A 25,499-nucleotide genomic window follows, 5' to 3' on the forward strand; every position below is an offset into this window, starting at 1 on the left:
GCAAACACTTTATTTGAAATACAACAGGCACATTCTTTAATCATTTAAATTAACCAATATACCGAACCCAGTTCTGACGGAAATCCAAGGGTTTAAGCAATGTCCACCAAATAACTTTATTTAGCTCCAAAAAACACATAAAAAATCAAGGCAAAACCGCACATTTTATCCGCAGCATTTTTCCTGCCAAGGAGATGCAGAAACGCTCAGGAAATTTCTGCTTCAAATCCTGATCGTGCGCACATAGCCTCAATCTCAAAGGCAAAGAAAGATCTCCTTAGGCACTTTATAATAGTCCTGGAAATCTAACGTAGTCTACAAATGGATACCTTAAAAACATAAAAAGAGAATTAAAAAACAAGATACTGTCCCTTGTTCACCAATTTATTAGAAAATATGGATCCCCCGCAGGTCCGGCATAGTTCAGCGCTTCCCATGACGTTCCCTGAATCCGTTGATAAAAGTGTATGGAGAGTCTCCATAGGCTTTTAGCAGCCGCTACTCCCGGTTCCTGCTGCACTCTGAGACCCGGCGGCTCTGCACAGCAGTGACTTCAGTAACTATACTGCTCATCAGAGTCGCCGGGTCACACTGTCCTCTGTTAGACCTGGCGACTCTGATGAGCAGTATAGTTACCAACGTCACCGCTGTTCAGAGCTGCCAAGTCCCACAGAGCTTAGCGGGACCCAGGAGTGACTGCTGCTAAAAACCTATGGAGACTCAGAACAAATCTCCATAGGCTTTTATCGACGGATTCGGGGAACGTTGTGGGAAGCACTGGATTACATTGGACCTGTTATTTTCTAATAAATTGTTGAATGAGAGACAGTGCCTTGTTTCTTTTTCCCTCTTTTTATGTTTTTTTGGTTATCCATTTGTGGACTACATTGGATTCAGTGGACTACGTCAGACCTGCATGTTTTTTTTGTGTTTTTTAATAAATTAGTGAACCAGGAAAAGTGTTGGGAAATGTTTATTCAAATGAAGTATTTTTTGTGTGTTTTTATTTTTGATTGCTGGGTCAGTAATGGGAGTGTCTTATAGACACCTATTCATTACTACCATCAGAGCTTGATGCCAGCTGTGATTTTTGACAAATTACAGCTGACATCAATCCCAAGACACTTTACACTGATTGTCAATGCATCAGGGCAATTGGGAAGAGCAAAGGCAAAATGCCATAATTGGTGCATCTCATAGACTTCTGGTATATTTAAGCTGGGAAGGGCCCAATAACCAGGGACCTTCCCAATCTGATATCAGCTCTCTGCTGTATGCTTTACCTTTGCTGGTTACAAAAATAGGGAGGGGTGGGCACATCATTATTTTTAATTATTTATTTGTTAGGTTAAACAAGGCTTATCGACCATTAATGCCATTGGAAAGGCTGTAAAGGGTGAAAATTTATATATGTAGGGGGGTTGTGAAATTATATGTAGGAAATCTATCTATTATCTATCATCTCTCTAACTTCTTTCTATCATCTATCGATATCTGTACATAACATTGTTTTCTTAGTTTTGTAATCAGCTTTAGGTTACATAGAGGATTATAGTAAGTAAAAGACGATGTTAATGACGCATTGTATACGGATGCAGGCGAGAAAAAGATCGCACACTCGCATGACAATCGTCCAACTTTTCGGGATGAACATCGGAGCGATTTATAATCTGCTGATGTGAACAGACCCTTATCCGGACTCTGAATATAGTCTATCAAGGCCGCCCTCCCTGGAAGGGGTTAAACATACGAGATTTCGGCCTTTTAGCTCCTGGCATGAAGTGGATAGCACAATCATATGCCGCCATATGGTAGACGTCCGGTAACTGGTGATAATCACCTCATGTGTCGTCCCACGTTACATCCTCACATAAAACCGTAGAAAAGGCGGCGCGGGGAAATTGTGCCAGAAGTGAGGGGCAAATAATGGCGGAAATGTCCCTGACTGCGGAGACGTCTCCATGTAGAGTCTTCACCCCGGATATCAGGACAGGAGCCGCGCAGTTCACACTGTGCATCCACTGAGGCCCCTGATCATGTGACCCCTGACTCCTCCCCTCCTGTGACCTCATCACAGGTCCTGTGCGCACACAACAGCCATATATGTGGTGGCGGCTCTGCAGGTGGAGGTATGTGGAGACCCCATTACTGGGCGCAGGGGCATTAACCCCTTCAGCACGGAGGCTCTTTGGGGGTCTCTGTGTGGTGTGAACAGTGAGGTAACAGCTGTGGGCAGAATGCGGCTTCGCTGGTTCCCGTCCACATTAGATCCCTTCAGACGACTGCAGGATGAAGGACAGAAGCCCAGAGACGTCCTCACACAATGGCCGTTCCTTCTCTCCTAGTTCCAGCACAGTGATGTAGATACTGGTGATAATCGCCCCCATATTCTCTGTATTCCTCCGGTGCGATGGATTTACCCTCAGGTTCAGCAATGCTCCTCCGCCATCTCTCCTCGACCTCAGCTATTTACCCTTTCAATGCCACAAAACTGAACGTTCTTACAGTCACCATTGTGTTCTCTTAGGAAATGTGTGGAATCGTTGGAGGGGTTAATGGGCGCTGATTAATGGGGTCTCCTATGTGCTCATTAATTCTCTGCCTTATTTACGGGAGCAGCAGCCGACATATCTGACATTACATCCCAGACACTGAATACCATATGCTACAAATTCACTGCTGCAGGCGATCGATTGTGTAATGAAATGTTTTTATTTAATGTGATTAAACCTATTTCTTGTGTTCGGCATATTTACATGGTGAACATTCATCAATGCCGCATTGGTGAAAACCCAGAGGTGTAAGGCAGGTTCTCGTTATCGGCTTCTCTTGGGATTAAACCAGGAGACAGGAGTTGTGAAAGGGTCGGGGCCGAGAACTAACAACCATCTCATAAAACCATCAGACAACCATCTCGTGAGAAACGTATTCAGCTGCCGACTCTGAGGAAGTAACTGCTTGTTGTCTGGGGCCTAAAATATAAAGGTTTTATTAGTAGATGTAAAGAAGAAAACTAAATACTGTAATATAATAAATCTGATATGTTTCCCTTATTATCTGCAGTAATTGTATTATTACACAGGATTCTTTATGATGTTACATCGGCTCATCTTCTTCTCATTCAGGTCCGTACAATATTGGATCCTGTCAATGAACATCTATATAAGAGAATTTTCCTTATGGACCCATCAAATATCGATATGGACAGAGACAAGATGGCGGAGAGGATATTACACCTCACCCTAGAGATCCTCTTCCGGCTTACTGGAGAGGTGAGAGATTCTGATGACGTCACATTACATCATTCTTATCTATGGGAATAACAGATGGACAGAACTGGAGAGGTGAGGACTCTGGAAATGTCTGGAGTGAGATTTATTAATGTGTCTCTCCATAACCAGGATTACACAGTAGTGAAGAAGACCTCTAGTGAGCGCTGTCAGGACCCTGTGTCTGAGGGATGGGGAAGACCCCTAAGCCCAATCACAGGGCCTCCATCTCGCCCCCTGATACATGAGGACATTAATGACCAGAAGATCCTAGAACTCACCTACAAGATGATTGAGCTGCTGACTGGAGAGGTGACGCTGCTGGGAATGCTGGGACATTATACAGTAACACTATGGAGGGATCGGGGGGTGACGGTATCATTGTATGTGTCAGGTTCCTATAAGGTGTCAGGATGTCTCCGTCTATTTCTCCATGGAGGAGTGGGAGTATTTAGAAGGATACAAAGATGAATACAAGGACGTCATAATGGAGGTTCCCCAGCCCCTCACATCACCAGGTAATAGACAGGACTAAGTACACACGGCCTATAATTATCTCTATGTAAAGAATGAATTCAGCCCTGTTTGTGTTTCCTCCGGATCTATGCAGTAAGAGGACAACACCAGAAAGATGTCCCCGTCCTCTTCTTCCACAGGACTGTAAACAAGAAGATCCCAATGTTCCTCAGGATCATCAGGTAGATGGAGAGAAGGTGTCATGAGATCTCCCCTATGATGTGTAGATGGCTGTGAAGGTCTTGTGCTCAGTCTTGTTTTATCCACCAGTATTATATGTTTTATACTTGTGTAATGAGAACGGTGGAGATGGCAGGATTAGAGCTGATCATAGATGTGACTTCTCCATCTGTCTGTGACTTTTATAATATTTGTTTCAGGGTGAAGATCTGACCCATATTAATACTACAGAGACATATGTGAGGGGTGATGATCGGTGTAAGGAGGAGATTCCTACATATGACTACCCAGGTGAGTAGTGACCACTAAATGCAGAGAAGTCACAGATTCTTCTCAGTCATCAGCTGTGGCTGCTTTATCGGTGGTGTAGTCCGGCCGTATCACAATCGTGTGATCACCATTTTGCCTCTAGACCACAACATTCTCCTCCACCAAAAACTGTTCAAATGACTTTGGGCAATGGAAGCCCTTTCTGTGCTGCTGAATGTTCTCATATGGTCCCTACAAGACCAGGTCCAGTCTTTCTGACCAAACTTCACTATTATGATCGACAACATTTAATGTGCAGTGAGGACCAAGTGTGAATTTCTGTACAATAACAACAGAGTTTCCCTTTATACTTTTCAATTTCTTTTAAAATTGACTAACTTCTAACAGGATTGCGATAAACTACATAAAAAAACATTACACCTGTGCCATGATATACAGTGGGGGAAATAAGTATTTGATCCCTTGCTGTTTTTGTAAGTTTGCCCACTGACAAAAAGACATGAACAGTCTATAATTTTAAGGTTAGATTAATTTTAACATTGAGAGATAGAATATCCCAAAAAAAATCAAGAAAATCACATTGTATAAATTTCTATATATTTTTTTTTCATTTTGCAGTGAGAAGTATTTGATCCCTCTGGCAAACAACACTTAATACTTGGTGGCAAAACCCTTGTTGGCAAGCACAGCAATCAGACGTTGTTTGTAGTTGATGATGAGGGTTGCGCACATGTCAGGAGGAGTTTTGGTCCACTCCTCTTTGCAGACCATCTTTAAATCATATCATTCAGATTGTGATGCTGTCACTTGGCAACTCTGACCTTCAACTCCCTCCATAAGTTTTCTATGGGATTAAGGTCTGGAGACAGGCTAGACCACTCCATGACCTTAATGTGCTTCTTTTTGAGCCACTCCTTTTGTTGCTTTGGCTTCATGTTTTAGGTCATTGCCTTGCTGGAAGACCCAGCCACGACCCATTTTTAATGTCCTGGCGGAGGGAAGGAGGTTGTCACTCAGGATTTTAAGGTACATGGCTCCATCCATTCTCCCATTGATGCGGTGAAGTAGTCCTGTGCCCTTAGCAGAGAAACACTCCCAAAACCTAATGTTTCCACCTCCATGCTTGACTGTGGGGACGGTGTTCATTGGGTCATAGGCAGAATTTCTCTTCCTCCAAACACGGCGAGTTGAGTTAATGCTCAAATTTTGTCACAGCACCTTCTCCCAATAACTCAGAATCATCCAGGTGTTCAATGGCAAACTTCAGATGGGCCTGCCCATGTGCCTTCTTGAGCAGGGGGGACCTTGCGGGCACTGCAGGATTTTAAACCTTTAAGACGTAATGTGTTACCAATGGTTTTCTTGGTGACTGTGGTCCCAGCTGCCTTGAGATCATTAACAAGATCCCCCCGTGTAGTTTTAGGCTGATCTCTTACCTTCCTCATGAACAAGGATACACCACGAGGTGAGATTTTGCATGGTGCCCCAGATCGATGTCGATTGACAGTCATTTTGTATTTCTTCCATTTTCTTACTATTGCACCAACAGTTGTCTTCTTCTCGCCCAGCGTCTTACTCTTTTTTTTTTATTACTTATGGTTTTGTAGTCCATTCCATCTTTGTGTAGGTCTATGATCTTGTCCCTGACATCCTTAGAAAGCTCTTTGGTCTTGCCCATGTTGTAGAGGTTAGAGTCTGACTGATTAATTGAGTCTGTGGACAGGAGTCTTTTATACAGGTGACTATGTAAGACAGCTGTCTTTAATGCAGGTAACGAGTTGATTAGTAGCGTCTAACTGGTCTGTAGGAGCCAGAACTTATAATGGCTTGTAGGGGTTCAAATACTTATTTCTCACTGCAAAATGCAAAAAAAAATATTTAATTTATATAATGTGATTTTTTGGGGGATATTATATCTCTCAATGTTAAAATTAACCTACCCTTAAAATTATAGACTGTTCATGTCTTTGTTAGTGGACAAACTTACAAAACAGCAAGGGATCAAATACTTATTTCCCCCACTGTATCTCTTTTGGCTGATGGCTGTAATATACATCTATTCACGCCTGCAGGAGATGTGGTGATATGGCTCGAGCCCTGGTTTCATGGATTCACTCCACGTCATAAATTTCATTATGTTTTCAATCCTAAAGAATTCAGATTCCTGCACAATCTCTCCTGAAATGGGGGCACTAATACTTTCTCTACTCTTCTGGTCAGTACTCATAGTAGCTCCAATGGTCCACCATAAATGAGTGCAACTCCATTTAGTGTTGAAGGTCTCCCCTCATACATACGTTCTTGTTGAGGATGTAACATGTTTTTTTCTTCTATGTCTTTTTTTTACACGTTCATTCTGTATGATAGTTTGATTGTGGTGGGATCGGCCGGCCTCACTTATATGAGACTGTATCTCACTGGTAGTCTATAAAAAAAGATCTCCATTGCCTCTTCCAAAAGTCTGATATCTATATTTAAGACTCCTCAGCTCTGCAGTTTTATAACTATATTTCTCTTTAAATGACTAATATTTCCTCTTGAATCGCATCTGATAGAAAATATTCTCCTTTACATTTTTCACTGATGGAGACTATTGAGTTTGATCATTTCAGTAGATGTGTTATTGTCTATACTCAGTTTCAGTAGATGTGTTATTGTCTATACTCAGTTTTCGACTACAGTAGTTATTTCCCCCTAATACTCTGATTTAACCCCTTCCCGCAGATAGTTTTGTGTTCCTAATCAGGGACCATTTTTCAAATCTGACGTGTGTCACTTTACAGTGGGTACGGAAAATATTCACACTCCTTTAAATTTTTCACTCTTTGTTTTATTGCATCCATTTGGTAAATTCTAAAAAGTTTTTTTTTTCTCATTAAAGTCCACTCTGCACCCCATCTTGACTGAAAACCCCCCAGAAATGTAGACATTTTTGTAAATTTATTAAAAAAAGAAAAACTAAAATATCACAGACCAAATGAGAATCATGAGCTCAAAGGAACTACCCAAGGAGCTCAGAGACAGAATTGTGGCAAGGGACAGATCTGGCCAAGGTTACAAAAGAAGTCTTCCAAGACATGGGCTTCCAGCCAAACTGAGCAATCGTGGGAGAAGAGCCTTGGTGAGAGAGGTAAAGAAGAACCCAAATATCACTTTGCCTGAGCTCTAGAGATGCAGTAGGGAGATGGGAGAAAGTTCCACAAAGTCAACTATCACTGCTGCCCTCCAGCAGTCGGGCCTTTATGGCAGAAGGGCCAACGGAAGCCTCTCCTCAGTGCAAGACATATGAAAGCCTGCATATAGTTTGCTCAAAAACACATTAAGGACTCCCAGACTATGAGAAATAAGATTCTCTGGTCTGATGAGATGAAGATAGAACTTTTTGGTGATAATTCTAAGCGGTATGTGTAGAGTAAACCAGGCACTGCTCATCACCTGCCCAATACAATCCCAACAGTGAAACATGGTGGTGGCAGCATCGTGCTGTGTGGATGTTTTTCAGGTACAGGGACAGGACGACTGGTTGCAATTGAAGGAAACATGAATGCGGCCAAGTACAGAGATACCCTGGATGAAAACTTCTTCCAGAGTGCTCTGGACCTCAGACTTGGACGAAGGCTCACCTTCCAAGGAATGTCCACTTATCTGCTTAATTTAAATATTACCCCCGCCCCTGCACGTCACAGGGCCCTGTAGCGTGCAGTCTAAAGCTGAACATCCCTCTTATGCGCAATGTGCATATAGCTGAAGGTGCTTTTTTTTCTCTCCCTGCGCTATTATACTGATTTGCTCTAGTGCGCAATTGCCGGGAGTCACTGTGACTTCCGCTCCAGTGACCTCCGGCGTGCGCAACAATGAGGTTTGGTTCCCACATCCTCTCGGCATCCTGCTATCCGAGAGGAAGGGGGGACCAAACCTCATTGTTGCGCACGCAACTGATCCCACAGTTGGACACTCTGAAGAACTGTTCACTGGTCCATTTCCATATTTGGGCCCCTCGCCTGCTCCGCTTGAAGTGGTGGAAGAGGAGATCCCATGTAGCGATGGCCAAATATTTGAACAGACACGGCCACAGGAAGGCGACGCTGGCAATTTGTCACAAGAGGTGGACGATGACGAGACACAATTGCCACGAAGTAAGGAGGAGGACCGTGGTGCGGAAGTGGAAGAAGAGGAGGAGGTGGTGGATGATCTAGTAACTGGCCCAACGTGGCAGGAGGACACGCAGAGCGAGGCCAGCAGCACACAGGGGGAGGGAGGTAGAGTACCCCAACAGGCAGGAAGAAGCAGTGTGGTGGCCGCAGACAGAAGGCGGGCAACGGTTCCCTGTAACACCAACACGAGGGACGTAACTAGTACAACCGGTAGGTCTTCCAGAGTCTGGAATTTTTTTAAAGACTCTGCTGATAACCCCAAAAAGGCCATTTGTACCACCTGCCAGGCCAGCATCAGCAGGGGTGACAAAACTACCAGCCTGACCACCACCAGCATGATCAGGCACATGTCAGCAAAGCACCCGACTTTGTGGGTCGAAACCCAGGGTCCACGACCAGTGTCAGCGGGTGTCACCACTGCTTCTTCCGCTGTTGTGCGTGTAAGAGAACTGCCTGTTGTGCGTACAAGGCAATCCCCTGTCCATACTGCATGCAAAGATGCCCCCTCCTCTCAGTCTTCACTTGTTATGGCAGTTTCTCAAGAAACAGCATCAACGTCCACGTCCCACCGCAGCGTTCAATTGTCCATATCCCAGACCTTTGAATGAAAGCGCAAATTCGCAGCCAATGCCCCACAGGCCACAGTCCTAAATTCGCACATTTCACGACTACTTGCGTTGGAAATGCTGCCTTTTAGGCTAGTCGAGACGGAATCCTTCCGCAACCTTATGGCGGTGGCCGTCTCTCAGTACTCGGTCCCCAGCTGACACTATTTTGCCCGGTGTGCCATCCCCGCACTACACAAGCAAGTGTCCCAAAACATCTGCCGTGCCCTCAACAATGCAGTTACTGGGAGAGTCCACCTGACAACTGACACGTGGACAAGTGCTTGTGGCCAGGGACGGTACATCTCCCTGATGACACACTGGGTAAACATAGTGGAAGCCGGGACCCATTTGGACCTTGGGACGGAACACATCCTCCCCACACCGAGGATTGCGGGCCCTATGTCAGTCAGAGTTGCCCCCACAGTGTACAGTTCATGCGCATCATCCTCCTCCTCATGTTCAGCCTCCATCTCAGATATCACCACATCAGTTACAAGCTGGAAGCACTGCAGTACTGCCTCAGCCAAGCGGCAACAGGCTGTGCTGAAACTCATAAGCTTAGGTGATAAACCTCACACTGCTTGTGAGTTGTGGACAGCTGTGAAAGAGCAGGCAGCTCTGTGGCTGAGACCGCTGAACCTACATCCAGGCATGGTCGTGTGTGACAATGGCCGTAACCTGGTGGCAGCTTTGAGGCGAGATCACACACGTACCATGCCTGGCTCATGTGCTTAACCTCGTGGTTCAGCGGTTTCTTAAATCGTACCCCGAGTTGCCAGATCTGCTCGTCAAAGTACGCCGCCTGTCAGCTCATTTTTGGAAGTCGGCTACAGCTTCCGCCGCCCTTGCTGTGTTGCTGCAGCGTTTGCAGCTTCTGGCACACCGACTGGTGTGTGATGTCCCCACATGTTGGAACTCTACCCTCCACATGTTGCAAAGGATTTGTGAGCAGAAGAGAGCAGTTGTGGAGTACCAGCTGCAACAAGGCCGTCGATATTCAGGTTCAGACTCTACACATAAGACCTCAGGAGTGGACCTGGATGTCTGACATATGTACCATCCTGGCAAACTTTGAGGAGTCCACCAAAATGGTGAGTGGCGATGACGCCATCATTAGCGTCAGCATCCCACTTGTCTGTCTTTTGCAATGCTCTCTGCAGAAAATTAAAGAGGAGGCATTGCAGCCAGAGTATGATGAGATGGATCAAGAAGCCGTAGCAGGCGATTACACACACCCCAGCCTCATCTCATCCCAACGTGCATTTAGGGACAATGAGGGAGTGGAGGAGGAGGAGGAAGAACAGGAGCTGGTGTCATGCGCTGTAGACAATAGTACCTGTACAACTGTCATACCGTTGGTTCAGCGTGGGTGGCCAGAGGACAGGGGGGAGGAGGAGAGCATGGTCAGTCGTCATCTTGGTGAGGATACGGAAGTCTTGCCCATTGCCAGTCTGGCACGCATTGCTGACTTTATGTTACGCTGCCTTAACCGTGACCCTCGCTTTGTCAAAATGTTGGGTGATAGTCATTACTGGTTGGTGACACTTTTAGACCCCCCCTACAAGGAGAACTTTCACTCTCTTATTCCTGAGGTGGAGAGGTCTACAAAAATGGGGCAGTACCAGAAGGCCCTTGCTGCAGAACTGTTAAAAAATTCCCATCTGAACACACTAGCAGCAGAGGTCACAGTTCGTTGCCCAACCAAGGCGTACAGATGAGAGAGACGCAACTCCAATCCACCAGAGGCAGGGGAACACTGTCAACATTCTGGGACAGTTTTCTGAGACCCGCCCAGCTTACAGGCCCTGAGGCGCGGGGTACTCTCACAAGGAGTGGAAAGTTTCAAAAGATGGTGAGGGAGTACCTTTCCAACTGTACCAGCATCCTCCGTGATTCCTCTGTGCCTTTTAATTATTGGGTATCCAAGCTGGACACTTGGAATGAACTCGCTCTGTACGCCTTGGAGGTCCTGGCCTGCCCTGCCGCTAGCGTGTTATCGGAGCGTGTTTTTAGTGCTGCTGGGGGAATTATAACTGATAAGCGCACTCGCCTGTCAACTGACAATGCTGACAAGCTGACCCTTATCAAAAAGGGCTGGATTGGGCCAGACTTCTCATCACCACCAAATGACAGCAGAGTAACATAAAGTCAAATCCACTGTGTTATTTCGGGAGGTGTATTCCCATGCACCGCTTCACACCCACACATGGGTATACGCTTCCTCATTTCGGCTGTTTTTTGCTCTTCTACTTATCCTCAGCCTCCACCACCACTATACCACCAGGGTGACCGTGGTACGTGTTGCCAGCATTGCAAGTTCCTCCGTCCTAATTTTTGGCAGCTTTTGCTTGGAAGGCATAGGCAAAGACTATGGGAGACCCACTCCCCAATAATGGGAATAATGTTTTTAATATGCTGTACTGCATGGCACTCGTAAGGGGCATTGCAAGTTCCTCCGTCCTAATTTTTGGCAGCCTTTGCTTGGAAGGCATAGGCAAAGACTATGTGAGACCCACTCCCCAATAATGGGAATAATGTTTTTAATATGCTGTACTGCATGGCACTCGTAAGGGGCATTGCAAGTTCCTCCGTCCTAATTTTTGGCAGCTTTTGCTTGGAAGGCATAGGCAAAGACTATGGGAGAGCCACTTCCCAATAATGGGAATAATGTTTTTAATATGCTGTACTGCATGGCTCTTGTAAGGGGCATTGCAAGTTCCTCTGTCCTAATTTTTGGCAGCTTTTGCTTGGAAGGCATAGGCAAAGACTATGGGAGACCCACTCCCCAATAATGGGAATAATGTTTTTAATATGCTGTAGTGATGAGCGAGCATGCTCACCACTGCTCGGTACTCGCCCGAGCATCTCAGTACTCGAGATGCTCGGAGCTCGCCGAGTACTTTCGAGATGCTCGGGCGGGAGCTTGTGTCCCCGTCCTGCATTTTGGCGCTATTTAGAGCACCAATCATGCAGGGATTGTCTGCCACTCACTGTAATGTCACAGCCATGGTGGTTGTGGCATTATAGTGATTGCCCAAATCGATGGGAACAGTGCTCACAGTGAAACATGAAAAGCCGGCAATTCAGCAGCGGCATACACCGGTACCAGACAATTTAGAACAGAAAGAATAGAGCATCACACATAGATTAGATAGATAGAAACATGTCAGTCACATATATAATAAGTACAGTGACAGTGTTGGTTACTGTACTTGTCATTTAGTGTTAAAATAAAGGATTTATTAAAAAAAAAAATTGGCGTGGGGTTCCCCGTAATTTTACTCTCTAGCGGAGGTTAAGCAGACGGCTGGAGCAGATGTTTGAAGCCTGGGTAGGGGGTAATACCCACGGAGCTTCCCAGGCTACTAATATCAGCCCCCAGCTGAATACCTAGCCTTTACTAGCTATTAAAATGGGGGACCCCCAAAAAAATGACGTGGGGTCCCCCCTATTTTAATAGCTAGCAAAGGCTAGGCAGACAGCTGGGGGCTGATATTAATAGCCCAGGAAGGGTGCCATGAATATTGGCCCTCTCCCAGGCTAGAAACACCAGCCGTCAGCCGCCCCAGAAATGGCGCATCCATAGGATGCGCCAATTCTGGCACTTAGCCTCGCTCTTCCCACTGCCCTGTAGCGGTGGCAGTGGGGTAATAGGGTTGAGGTTGATGTCAGCTTATAATGCCAGTTGACATCAAGCCCAGGTTAGTAATGGAGAGGCGTCTATAAGACACCCCCATTATTAACCCCATAGTCAAAGTTAAAAAAAACCCACAAACACTCAGAATAAAGTCCTTTAATTGAAATAAAGACACAATTCTTTAATGTTCTAAATTAAACTCTACTTACCGTCACGCCCATTCCAGCTGAAGCCAACGATCTCCTGCAATAAAAGTAAAATAATAAACCAACCTCATCCTTACCTTTCCATGGTTCCCAGGACAGTTTCAGCTCTGCTACATTGACATGACAGGCTGCATCGGAGCAGAACGCTGAAATCCAGCTTGCCATGCTGCAGACACTGAGAAGCTCCTCAGTGAAGCTCCTCAGTGTCTGGCTGTGACGGCATCCAGATGAGCCGAGTTCATGTCCAATGAACTCAGCTCACCTCATGCACGTCGTCACTGACAGCGTGGGAGAATTCTCCTGCGCATGCGGTGCCGGCAAATGACGTCACCGCTTGAGCAGGAGAATTCTCTCACACTGGGACGGCACTGAGATGGCAGGCTGAATGGTAGCAGCACGCTGCCATCCAGCGTGCCATCCTTCAGAGACACTGAGGAGCGCAGGCAATGTCTCTGAAGGATGACAAGCTGGATGGCAGCGTTCTGCTACCATCCAGCCTGCCATCTCAATGCCATCCCAGTGTGGGAGAATTCTCCTGCTCAAGCGGTGATGTCATTTGCCTGCCATGTTCCCCAATGATAATCCGCTGCGGATTATTATTGCGGAAAAAAACGCAGCACTACCAATTATTTTGCGGAAGCTCTGCGTTTTCGCCGCCATTGACTTTCATTGGAATGCATGGATTACGCATCACTGTATATGTAGATGCGCATTCCATGCATTCCAATGTGCAGATGGTACCCAGGTGTGGAGGAGAGGAGACTCTCCTCCGGACCCGGGTACCATAGAACCTGTAAAAAAAATAAAAAATAAATGTTATACTTATCTTCTGATGGCCCCCGGTGCGCTTGTACTCCCATGCCGGCAGCTAGCGATGGACTGAAGGACCTGCGCTGACGTCATAGTCATGTGACGGGTCACGCGATGCTGACGTCGGCAGGTTCTTCAGTGTACCACGATCTGCCGACGGCCAGGACGCAGCGAAGCAAGACACCGGGGGCCATCGGAAGGTAAGTATAGATTTTTTTTTTCTACCATGCGTTTTTTAAGCGTTTCTGCACTTCTGTTTGGGCACTTTTTAGGCTTTCTACAGACTGCCGGGGGTGCCGCCGCAAAAATGCTCGGGTCTCCCATAGACTAACATTAGGCTCGTTGCTCGGGTCGAGCACCCGAGTATCACGGTGAGCTCGGCCCGAGCTTCGAGCACCCGAGCATTTTAGTGCTCGCTCAACACTAATAGGGACCAGTTTCTTCTCTAATTTGGAGAAAAACGTTGTAACTTGATTATTTGTGCCGCTAGTGAGAAGTTGAAGTTCTATTTTTACTTTTTCCAACTCTATGGCTACTTCATTATATTCTTTTTCGTTCTGCTTAAGGATTACATCCATCAGATTTTTTGTGTAGTTTAAGTGTATTTTTTTCCCAAGATAACACAAAGTTCTTATTTTTGGAAAATTGAAACACCTCTTTGAAGACTCAGAGCGCCCTAGGGACTCGTTCACGTTCCTGATTAGATTTAAGGGAATTAATCTTCCAAAATAGGCGGTATCTCTTTTTCCGCTAAATGAGTAATTCTTCTTTCCCGAGACTGGATACTGATGACCTGTAACTCATAGTTTAGGTTGCAGTCCATAAAAAACGCATCTGTGTCTACACATAGTGCCCAGATGGTGCTCCAGGAGACCCACACCGTAAATTAAGTGGGTTCTTCTCACTATAGTAATGCCAAATACATGGATGATAAATGTGGTTTGGGCGCACTGCAAGGCTCGGAAGAGAGGGGGAGATCTGACTTTGGGAGAGCGGATATTGCTGGATTGGTTTATGGAAGCCATATTTCTTTACAAGAGCCTTTCAGCCACTAGTAATGTGGAAATCTCTGTTTTTCCACTGACTGATGATGGACCTAAGTGAGGACTTGTTTATTGCGAGATGTGTAGAAGTTTTTATTGGTATTATTTTCATCTACATAACATTGTTTGGCTTTTTATTCCATATTTGGGAGGCAGAATGAACAAATAGTTGAACACAATGCTCCACTGGTTCATCCTATGAGGTTTTCTATTAGACTGTGAACTGTCATTGTCTTAGTGAACAATTCAATATTTTTACATAACTTCCCATTTGTACTGACAGTGTAAGAAGAAATGTTCAAAAACATAAATTTCATGGATATTTTGTTCAAAAATAATAATTGGTTTTATTCTTAGCAGATGACTGTACCCGGAGATCAGAGGGACAGCTGACATCTTCAATTTTTAAATCAGACGATCTTGAGATCCCACAGGATACAATTGAAGTGAATGCCATTACTCCAGATATGCCATCATCCCTTCACAGCAAAGATCTGTCATCTGATCCTATGAAACAGGTCCTGTCTTCTGATTCATTACTGACTACTCATGGAAATCTAAGTCACAAAATAAGCATTAAAAAACAAACTGCTCCTAATGCAAAGAAGCCATTTTCCTGTTCAGAATGTGGGAAATGTTTTAACCAAAATTGGATCCTTGTTAATCACCAGAGAATTCACACAGGGGAGAAGCTTTGTTCATGTTCAGAATGTGGGAAATGTTATAACCAGAAATCAGATCTTATTAATCACCAGAGAATTCACACAGGGGAGAAGCCTTTTTCATGCTCAGAATGTGGGAAATGTTTTGTACAGAAATCACAGCTTATCGCACATCAGAAAACTCATACAGGGGAGAAGCCTTTTTCATGTTCAGAATGTGAAAAATGTTTTAAACATAAATCAGATTGTGTTAATCACCAGAGAATTCACACAGGGGAGAAGCCTTTTTCATGTTCAGAATGTGGGAAATGTTTTAACCGCAAATCAGTTCTTGTTAATCACCAGAGAACTCACAGATTGGAGAAGCCTTTTTCATGTTCAGAATGTGGGAAATGTTTTGTAGAGAAATCACACCTTAATACACATCAGAGAATTCACACAGGGGAGAAGCCTTTTTCATGTTCAGAATGTGGGAAATGTTTTATACAGAAATCACAGCTTATCGCACACCAGAGAATTCACACAGGGGAGAAACCTTTTTCATGTTCAGAATGTGGGAAATGTTTTAACCAGAAATCAGATTTTGCTAAGCACCAGAGAACCCACACAGGAGAGAAGCCTTTTTCATGTTCAGAATGTGGAAAATGTTTTAACCAGAAATCAGATCTTGTTAGTCACCAGAGATCTCACACAGGGGAGAAGCCCTTTTTATGTTCAGATTGTGGAAAATGTTTTGTGCAGAAATCACACCTTGTTAGACACCAGACACTTCACACAGGGGAGAAGCCATTTTCATGTTCTTAATGTGGGAAATATTTTATGAGGAAATCAGCTGTTAATAAACATCAGAAAAGTCACACAATGAAGGAGCCTTTTTCCTGTTCAGAAAGTGGGAATTGTTTAACCATAAATTGATTTTTGTTATACACCAAATAACTCACTCAGGGGAAAAGCCTTTTTCATGTTACTTCATGTGGTGATCACGCCCACACACAAGCGGTGCGGGCCGATCGCCGCGTCTTTTTATGTGACATCTGTCAGTCATAAAAAACTGATATGGATCTGGTATCGCTGTAATCGCACCAAGCCGAAGAATAAAGTCTCTTATTCAATTATACCGCACGAGGAACGGCATAAAAAATAAACTCTAGGGTTGTGCTAGGGTTAGGGTTGTGCTAGGGTTAGGGTTGGGCTAGGGTTAGGGTTGGGTTAGTGTTAGGCTAGGGTTACGGTTGGGCTAGGGTTAGGGTTGGGTTAGGGTTGGGATAGACTAGGGTTAGGGTTGGGCTAGGGTTGTGTTAGGGTTCGGCCAAGGTTAGGCTAGGGTTATGGTTGGGTTAGGGTTGTGTTAGGGTTGGGCTAGGTTTATGGTTGGGCTAGGGTTAGGGTTGGGGTTGGGATTTTTTCAACAGTAAAGAAAAAAAATGACGACGATATGGTGACTAGTGTTAAGTGCTCTCTACTTGAGTTTGCATCGGGAGCTCGGGTATGCACTGAGAATAGTGGGTGCTCGAGTGACATGCTTGAGTCTCCGCCTCATATGTTTTGCAGCTGTTATACAGCAAAAAAAAACTTGCGGGGATTGCCAGCCATGCACGAGCGATCCCCGCATGTTTATTTTTGGGTGTCTAATAACCGCGAAACATGTGGGCGGGGACTCGAGCATGTTCCTTGTGCACCCGCGATACATGGTGCATGCCTGAGTACCCGATGCAAACTCAAGTAGCGAGCACTTGCGATCAAGAGTAATGACCACTTATTCAATATGATGACCTAATGTTATCACATTCTGTGTCGTACCTCTGGGTTTAAAATGTTCACTATACCCCTTAATAAAATCCTTGAGGGGTCTAGTTTCCAAAATGGGGTCACTTCTTGGGGATTTCCACTATTTAGGCGCATCAGGGGCTCTCCAAAAGCAACATGACGTCCGCTAATTATTCAAGAAAATTTTATATTCAAAAATTCAAATGGCTCCTTCCCTTCCGAACTCTGCCGTGTGCCCTAACAGTGTATTTTCCCCACATATAGGGTGTAGGCTTACCCAGGAGAAATTGCACAAGAAATTGCATGGTGCAATTTCTCTTATTATTCTTATGAAAATGCAAAATTGGAGGCTGAAAAGCATTTTTGTTGGAAAAATGTTAAAATTTTATTTTTACGGCTCAATGTTCTAAACTTCTATGAAACACCTGGGGGTTCAAGGTGATCACCACACATCTAGATAAGTTCCCTGAGGGGGTTTAGTTTCCAAAATGGGGTCACTTGTGGGGGGTTTCCACTGTTTAGGCACATTAGGGGCTCCCCAAGCACAACATGGCATCCGCTAATTGTTCAAGCAAATTTTACATTCAAAAAGTCAAATGGCGCTCCTTCGTTTCCGAACCCTGCCGTGCGCCCAAACAGTGGTTTTCCTCCATATATGGGGTATCGGCGTTCTCAGAATGAATTACACAACACATTTTGTGGTCCATTTTTTCCTGATACCCTTGCGAAAATAAAAAAATTGGGTCTAAAGTAACATTTTTGTGAAAAAATTAAATGTTAATTTTTTCTTCCACATTACAAAAATTCCTGTGAAGCACCTGAAGGGTTAATAAACTTATTGAATGTAGTTTTGAGCACCTTGAGGGGTGCAGTTTTTAGAATGGTGTCACTTTTCAGTATTTTCTGTCATAAAGGCCCCTCAAAGTTACTTCAAATGTGACATGGTTCCTAAAAAAATGGTTTTGTAAATTTTGTTGTAAAAATGAGAAATCGCTCGTCAACTTTTAACCCTTATAACTTCCTAACAAAAAAAATTTTGGTTCTAAAATTGAATGTTGTTAAGCCCCAGCAAAAACACACAGGGTAGAAGAATTTTTCCTCTTCAGAATGTGGAAAATATCTTAACCAGAAATCAGATCATGTTATACACCGGAGAATTCAAACAGGGAAGAAGCCTTTTTCATGTTCAGAATGTGGGAAATGTTTTATCCAAAAATCGCATCTTGATAGCCACCAGAGAACCCACACAGGGAAGAAGCCTTTTTCTTGTTAAGAATGTGGGAAATATTTTAGCCATCAATTAGCTTTTGTTAAGCACCAGATAACCCACGCAGGGGAAAAAACCTTTTCCTGTTCAGAATGTGGGAAATGTTATGTGAAGAAATCATCTCTTCTTAATCACCAGAGAATTCACACAGGGGAGAAGCCTCTTTCATGATCAGAATGTGAGAAAAAAAAATTTAATCAATAAACTTTATTGAACACCAAATAACATAGTTTACAGCAGAATAATTATTTTACATGTCATCATACAGTACATGTACAGGAATTGTACCTATATAAACCAATTGCTCATTCAATGTCATTCAAATAAAGACCATATAGTTCTCCCGTTCCCAACCCAGAAATAACATCCACCCTCCCCACCCTCTCTGACTGTGTGCATTACAGTAAAACCATGCCCATACTCAAGTAGGTGTTACTCAAGTACATCAACCTACTACCCAGACCGGTGATGATCATAATTGATAGGATCAGTAAATTAAATAAGACATCTCTAGCCAGCTCTTCCGAAACCACAGCTGTGCACCTAATCCAGTCTCCCCATACTTTACCCAATGTACCAATCATCCCCTCTTTATATAAACCTTTTTTTCCATTAAATAATAGAGTTGAGAGCTTGGACCACTTCTTCTACATAGGGTTGTCTGGTTGCCAGCTAGTGTTTGGCAATGGATGGATCTTCTAGTCTAGCAGAGGATTTTAGCAATAGCTAACTGTACCTGGGGAGATCCTCCCACCTCCCCGGTTAATCCAAACACAGGTTTTCGCACTAAGCGTGGTTTGGATATTAAACACTTCTGCTATTAATCTATGTCAGGGTTCCACAGGCACAACACCGGGGAGATCACACAATATCTCACCGCTCTCTTCACTCTGTCAGGATTTCGTCAGGGATCCATAAGCACACGATCCAGACTACTCACTACACAGCTATCGGCAAGCGAGCAGAAAGCGAATGGTGTCACACCTCCGGATTCCAACACATGGAATATGTGTATTCGCCCCCTGACTGTTACTGCCAGCTTCGCGATAGCCCAATTATTATTATTCGCTGCCACCACCGGCCGAGTTTGAAATATAATACAGGCCTGGCCGGACGCCTGCGTTCTGGTAGCATGTGGCTTTGGGTGAGGGAACGATTACAGAGCAAAAGAAACAGAGCTATTAAATGTTATATTTAATCCAAAAGGGAGGCAGTGTTTATGAAAAATATACAAGATTTTACAAAAGGGGACAATACATACGCAGTTACACAAATAAAACAGGATTAAAGAAGAAACTTACTATACGTTCGCAGAGATGACTCAATATAGGTGGAAGGGAGCTCTCCTATGACTTGACCGTTACCGAATGGGATCTGTTGCTTATAATAAATGTATACTCCCAGCAATGAATACTACTCCATCCTCCGTGGATTCCTTTATCCACGGCTCAGGCCGTCTGCAGAGCTCTGTTGAATTCCCGGGAACTAATCTTCCTTGGCTAGATGTACATTTATCACAAGTCTGTGTCAGAGGCATCTTCCCTCCCATTTTAATTGGGCTGGCAGCACCTAGCATTTGTTTACAAGGCACTTCTCATGTGTGTGTTAATTTGCATACAGTCAGATGGTCCAAGTGTCAGCTCTTCTCTTTGAAAAATGGTGGATAAGGGAGGGGTGAGAGGGAAAAGAGGTTTGGGGGAGATTTTTAATATTTTCTCAGTATCTCCATGACAATCTACCTAACACCTCCCCACCTCCCCTCCCAAGTCACCACCAGTCTCGGGCATGTCCAAAACATTTGCATCAGGTCCGCATATTTTCCCCTGCAACACTGACAACAGCCACGCATCATTAGGCCCATTCTATACAATACTTTGAGAATCTTATAAACTCTATGAACTAGAAACAGTTGAGACCTTTGCGACGTAATTATTGAAAGCAACTCTGGAGATTCCAGCACCTTGTTCCATTCCTCTGTAGAAATGCTACCCACATCCTCCTCCCAATTACTCCGAACCTGAGCCATGGGGTCACCCAATTCAGATTCACGCAAATCAAATTAAACTCCTGTTTCAGCTGTTTGAACTACTGATGGTTATCTGAGTATAGCTGATGCACAAATTTCAATCCCTGATTCTTCCATTCTCCAAATCCCTCCAATCTCCGCAACTCCTCTAGAATAAAGTTATACCAGATAGGCATGCACTTTGGTATGTCATTCCAAACAACCTTTTACATGTCCACCAAATTTTATGTACCAGTTACTGGGTAGGTTATATACTCGAGCTACCTACAAATTTGTGGGATTCCGGTATCTCCAGTAAATTCTTCCTCCCCTCGCCAAGTGTTTTAATATAATCGATCCTGATTCCTGGGCCACCTTCAGTGTCTAGCCTTAAAAGTGCTGAAATTGGGAAGCTAAGTAGTACCCCCATACAGTGGGTACAGAAAGTATTCAGACCCCTTTAAATTTTTCTCTCTTTGTTTCATTGCAGCCATTTGGTAAATTTTAAAAAGTTCATTTTTTTTCTCATTAAAGTACACTCTGCACACTGTAACATACCTGGCGGCGGGCTTGCATGGTGCACCATCTCTCACTATGCAAGATCGCACACTTGATCTTCAGTCCAGTCTGCTAGCCTGGCTTCTATTCATGCTGTCTGTTTGTCTCTGTTCTGACTGTTTAGGGCGGCGGCCCGGTTACTTCCTGTTTCTTGTAGCTGCTGTGGGCACACCCCTGATGTGTCCTCAGCCTATTGCTGTCTGTCATTGGATATTTAAACCAGCTTCACCTGGAAGCTGGTGCCTGAGCAACTCTTAACATTCAGTGTGCTCCTTGACTCTGAATGTGCCAGGTCCTGTTCTGTTCTTGCCTGTCCGCCAACCTGGGAGCTGTATTCCCAAGCCTGTCTGAACTATCTCCTAGCCTGTTGTCTGTCCGCCTTCCTGGAGGCTGTATTTCCAGGCCAATCTGAACACGCTCCTAGCCTGTTCGTCCCGCCTTCTGGGGGCCGCATACCCAGACTCGCTCCTGTATCTCGCTGCAGTGTCAGTTCCTGTCTGAACACTCAGTTCCTGTCTGAACACTCTCCTAGCCTCTTACCTGTTTTGTCTCTATGTCCATTTCCTCCCTTTTGCTGCAGTTTCTGAACCAGCACTTGGCTATACCTAGGCTCGTTCCTGTATTTCGTTGCAGTAACAGTTCCTGTCTGAACTGTCTCCTAACCTGTTACCTGTTTTGTCTCTATGTTCGTTTCCTCTCTTTTTCTGCAGAGTCCGAACCTGCACCTAACTCCTACTCGTTGTTTCTGTACTTCCGTTTGTGAGTTTGGAGTCCACTCGCTACTTCTTTGCAAGTACCTTGTGTGTATCTGGTTCTGCCTTTCCCTTCCAGTCTGTTCCGTGTGAACAGAGCCCTGTCCACTCTGCTCTGTCTTTGCTCACCGCTTTTGCTGTTTATCTCTGCTCTGCCTTGCTTACTGCTCCGGTGGTTCCTGCCCGCTCTGCCTAGTCCACCGCATCTGCGGTTTCGCTCTGCTCAGCCTTGTCCACCGCTTCTGTGGTTTCGCTCTGCTCAGCCTTGTCCACCGCATCTGCGGTTTCGCTCTGCTAAGCCTTGTCCACCGCATCTGCTGTTTCGCTCTGCTCAGCCTTGTCCACCGCTTCTGTGGTTTCGCTCTGCTCAGCCTTGTCCACCGCATCTGCGGTTTTGCTCTGCTCAGCCTTGTCCACCGCATCTGCGGTTTCTCTCTGCTCAGCCTTGTCCACCGCATCTGCGGTTTCGCTCTGCTCAGCCTTGTCCACCGCATCTGCGGTTTCGCTTTCCTCAGCCTTGTCCACCGCATCTGCGGTTTCGCTCTGCTCAGCATTGTCCACCGCATCTGCGGTTTCGCTCTGCTCAGCCTTGTCCACCGCATCTGCGGTTTCGCTCTGCTCAGCCTTGTCCACCGCATCTGCGGTTTCGCTCTGCTCAGCCTTGTCCACCGCATCTGCGGTTTCGCTCTGCTCAGCCTAGTCCATCGCATCTGTGGTTTCGCTCTGCTCTGCCTTGTCCACCGCATCTGCGGTTTTGCTCTGCTCAGTCTTGTCCACCGCATCTGCTGTTTCGCTCTGCTCAGCCCTGTCCACCGCACCTGCGGTTTCGCTCTGCTCAGCCTTGTCCCCCGAACCGGCGGTTTCGCTTTACTCTGCTTGATTACCGCATCTGCGGCTCTGAACCCATCCCCCAGTCTGTACTGGACCCTACCCAGCCTGTGCTCTAACCTGCCTGTTCTTGTATTCCCCGGTGTGGGTCAACAGCCGTGTTCGGGGTCTGACCTGGAGTGGCTCCTGGTCCCTCTGCTCGGTTCCTCCCTGGTGCACGGCGTCGTAGCCGGCGTGCGACCTGGGTCGGATCAGGTTGATACTTAGTTACGCCCCTCCAGGCATTCTCCGGTTCATGGCACAGTGGGATCACTAATCACGCATACGCCAGCCAGTCCGGGCGTGAGCGTAACAGTTTGCTCAGGCCATGGTTCCCATTGAGCCCCACGGCCCTTCGCTCTCAGAGACATTTTGAATCCGTGTCCAGCGAATACGTGCATTAAAAATAAAAAAATATATATTTTTTCTCTAGCTATGGCCCAGGCGATTTTTGCACCAGCCCAAATGGATCTATCAGCACTTGTTCCTGCGGATCCGCCACGGTACTATGGGGATCCTAAACAAAGCCGTGCATTTGTGGAGCAATCCATGCTGCATTTCAAGTTCTACCCTCTCTATTTTCCTACCGATTGGGCTAAAGTGGCATTTATGATACCCTACCTAGCGGGTGATGCCTTGAAATGGATCACCCCCCTATGGGAAGCATGGGATCCTATCGTCCTTGACCTGCAGGCCTTCCTGGTGCCCTTTCTAATGGTCTTTGATGACCCCAATCCTGAAGCCTCTGCTAAAGCTTCCCTTCCCAATATCCCGGAGCAGCCCCGATGGGTAATGTGTGTGGGTAACTCACCAGTTCTCCAGCCTGAAGAGACTGCTGCCCACCCCAAATCCTCACAGGATGACTACGCTCCACAGAATACTTCTCTTCCCAACCTCAAGAGGCAGTCCAGACGTGCTAGGTGTAGAGGCAAGCTATCTCGCCAGGTTCTGTCCTCCCAAAGACCTCCTGTTCCTCAGCCTGTAGAAACAGCTACCCGCACGGAATCCATGAAGGTTGACCATGTTTGACAGGCAAAGCAGAGGCCGGAACTCAGTCACGAAATCGGATTTCAGTCCCGCTGCGGTTGTTTGGGACCCCCTGATGGTCTTTGTCTAGTGAAGGTTGGAGAATCCAAAGACATTAGGCCTGTAGGAGAGGCTGTCCTGGGCATTAGTGTTTCCGCTCCACAGATGACCATGACTGGCTCCGTGGCAAGTAAAAGCCTCCGATTAATCGGAAGTTTCGGGCTTAAAGCCTTGAAGAGTCGGTGTCTGATTCCCGTCCGAAAACTCCAGAAGCCGGTTTGGGCATTGTCAGGGGTAGGATGAGCCCTACTCAGAAACAGTCAAAAGATGTCTGTACAAATTAAGCTCCAGATTGCAGCATTACACTTGAAGAAGCTTTCCTTTCAGATGCTGACTGGTTTACCCACAAGTCGTCCAGAGCCGAGAGATCTAGTGCCCGCTCAGGTCTGGAGACCTTGTATGGTGTATCTTGGGGGACTGTTAAGGTATAAGGGGTGTCCAGTCCCCATATCTTCAGGACAGTCAGCAATATCTTCTTCTTCACCAGATCTGCTTGTCGCTGACTCGCTGTGCGCTGAAGTCTCCGAAGGAAGAGAAGCGGAGGCAATGTCCCCACACAGTCTCGACGATTGTACCAATGATCTGGTTTCAGGTACCGTCCCGCCTCACAAACATGTCATCTCTGAAACCAGTTTAAGGATGGTCCCAAAGCATGGACCCTCCATCTCTAATAAATCTGGCCTTGTGTCCATCGAGGCGGTGGATACCCCCAAGTCTCTGCACCCCTCCAACCAGGCGGAGGACCTCCAGTTGCCTCCTGAATCCTCCGGGGTGCTACCTGATAACAAATGGAGAGAGACTTTCCTACACCTTGTACCTGATACCTCGCTCACTTCGTCCGGTGAGCTTGACCAAGTGTACCCCGAAGCAGTGGTTACCCCCGAGTCTCTGCACCCCTCCAACCAGGCGGAGGACCTCCAGTTGCCTCCTGAATCCTCCGGGGTGCTACCTGATAACAAATGGACAGAGACTTTCTTACACCCTGTACCTGGTACTTCACCCACCTCATCCGTTGCTGAGGATGGCTTGATGGGAGGAAGCATCCTAGTTACTAAGATGATGAGAACAGTTTCGTTTCCTCTAGTGGACAGAAGAGGTAATCCTCTCGAAGAGAAGGATTGGCCTCCCAATTCTCTGCAGAACATTCATGCATGCTTGAAGAAGAGGGGGCATAAGGAGGGGGGGTACTGTAACATACCTGGTGGCGGGCTTGCATGGTGCACCATCTCTCACTATGCAAGATCGCAAACTTGATCTTCAGTCCAGTCTGCTAGCCTGGCTTCTATTCATGCTGTCTGTTTGTCTCTGTTCTGACTGTTTAGGACTGTTTCTTGTAGCTGCTATGGGCACACCCCTGATGCGTCCTCAGCCTATTGCTGTCTGTCATTGGATATTTAAACCAGCTTCACCTGGAAGCTGGTGCCTGAGCAACTCTAACATTCGGTGTGCTCCTTGACTCTGAATGTGCCAGGTCCTGTTCTGTTCTTGCCTGTCCGCCAACCTGGGAGCTGTATTCCCAGGCCTGTCTGAACTATCTCCTAGCCTGTTGTCTGTCCGCCTTCCTGGAGGCTGTATTTCCAGGCCAGTCTGAACACCCTCCTAGCCTTTTCGTCCCGCCTTCTGGGGGCAGCATACCCAGACTCGCTCCTGTATCTCGCTGCAGTGTCAGTTCCTGTCTGAACACTCATTTCCTGTCTGAATACGCTTCTAGCCTGTTCGTCCCGCCTTCTGGGGGCCGCATACCCAGACTCACTCCTGTATCTCGCTGCAGTGTCAGTTCCTGTCTGAACACTCAGTTCCTGTCTGAACACTCTCCTAGCCTCTTACCTGTTTTGTCTCCAT

At 45.9% G+C, this 25,499-nt stretch overlaps 2 protein-coding genes across 2 annotated transcripts in view; both read left to right on the forward strand.

The window, feature by feature from the left end:
- The first annotated feature begins 1,743 nt into the window (after nt 1-1,743).
- The window catches only part of LOC141171888 (gastrula zinc finger protein XlCGF66.1-like), a 469,561-nt gene continuing 445,805 nt past the window's right edge, over nt 1,744-25,499 (forward strand). Inside the window, exon 1 of the mRNA XM_073655526.1 lies at nt 1,744-2,129. Within this exon, the coding sequence (XP_073511627.1) occupies nt 2,104-2,129 (26 nt within the window). The 5' untranslated portion in view covers nt 1,744-2,103. The remainder of the gene's footprint in view (nt 2,130-25,499) is intronic.
- LOC141172874 (uncharacterized) lies at nt 2,290-16,535 on the forward strand. The gene is made up of 3 exons (XM_073657497.1): nt 2,290-2,355; nt 4,166-4,256; nt 15,054-16,535. The coding sequence occupies exons 1-3, from the start codon at nt 2,290-2,292 to the stop codon at nt 16,157-16,159; spliced, it is 1,263 nt and encodes a 420-aa protein (XP_073513598.1). The 3' UTR covers nt 16,160-16,535.

The sequence above is a fragment of the Phyllobates terribilis genome, unplaced genomic scaffold (assembly GCF_046119375.1).
Source record: "Phyllobates terribilis strain yellow unplaced genomic scaffold, ASM4611937v1 Scaffold_12__6_contigs__length_324123572, whole genome shotgun sequence".
Lineage (NCBI taxonomy): Eukaryota > Metazoa > Chordata > Amphibia > Anura > Dendrobatidae > Phyllobates > Phyllobates terribilis.

Excerpts from the sequence above, each read along its gene's own strand:
- LOC141172874 (XM_073657497.1), top strand. The coding sequence starts at position 2,290 with ATGAAGGACAGAAGCCCAGAGACGTCCTCACACAATGGCCGTTCCTTC. Across the intron at positions 2,356-4,165 it reads TCTCTCCTAGTTCCAGCACA|GGTGAAGATCTGACCCATAT; the intron begins GTGATGTAGATA and ends TATTTGTTTCAG. Across the intron at positions 4,257-15,053 it reads TCCTACATATGACTACCCAG|ATGACTGTACCCGGAGATCA; the intron begins GTGAGTAGTGAC and ends TATTCTTAGCAG.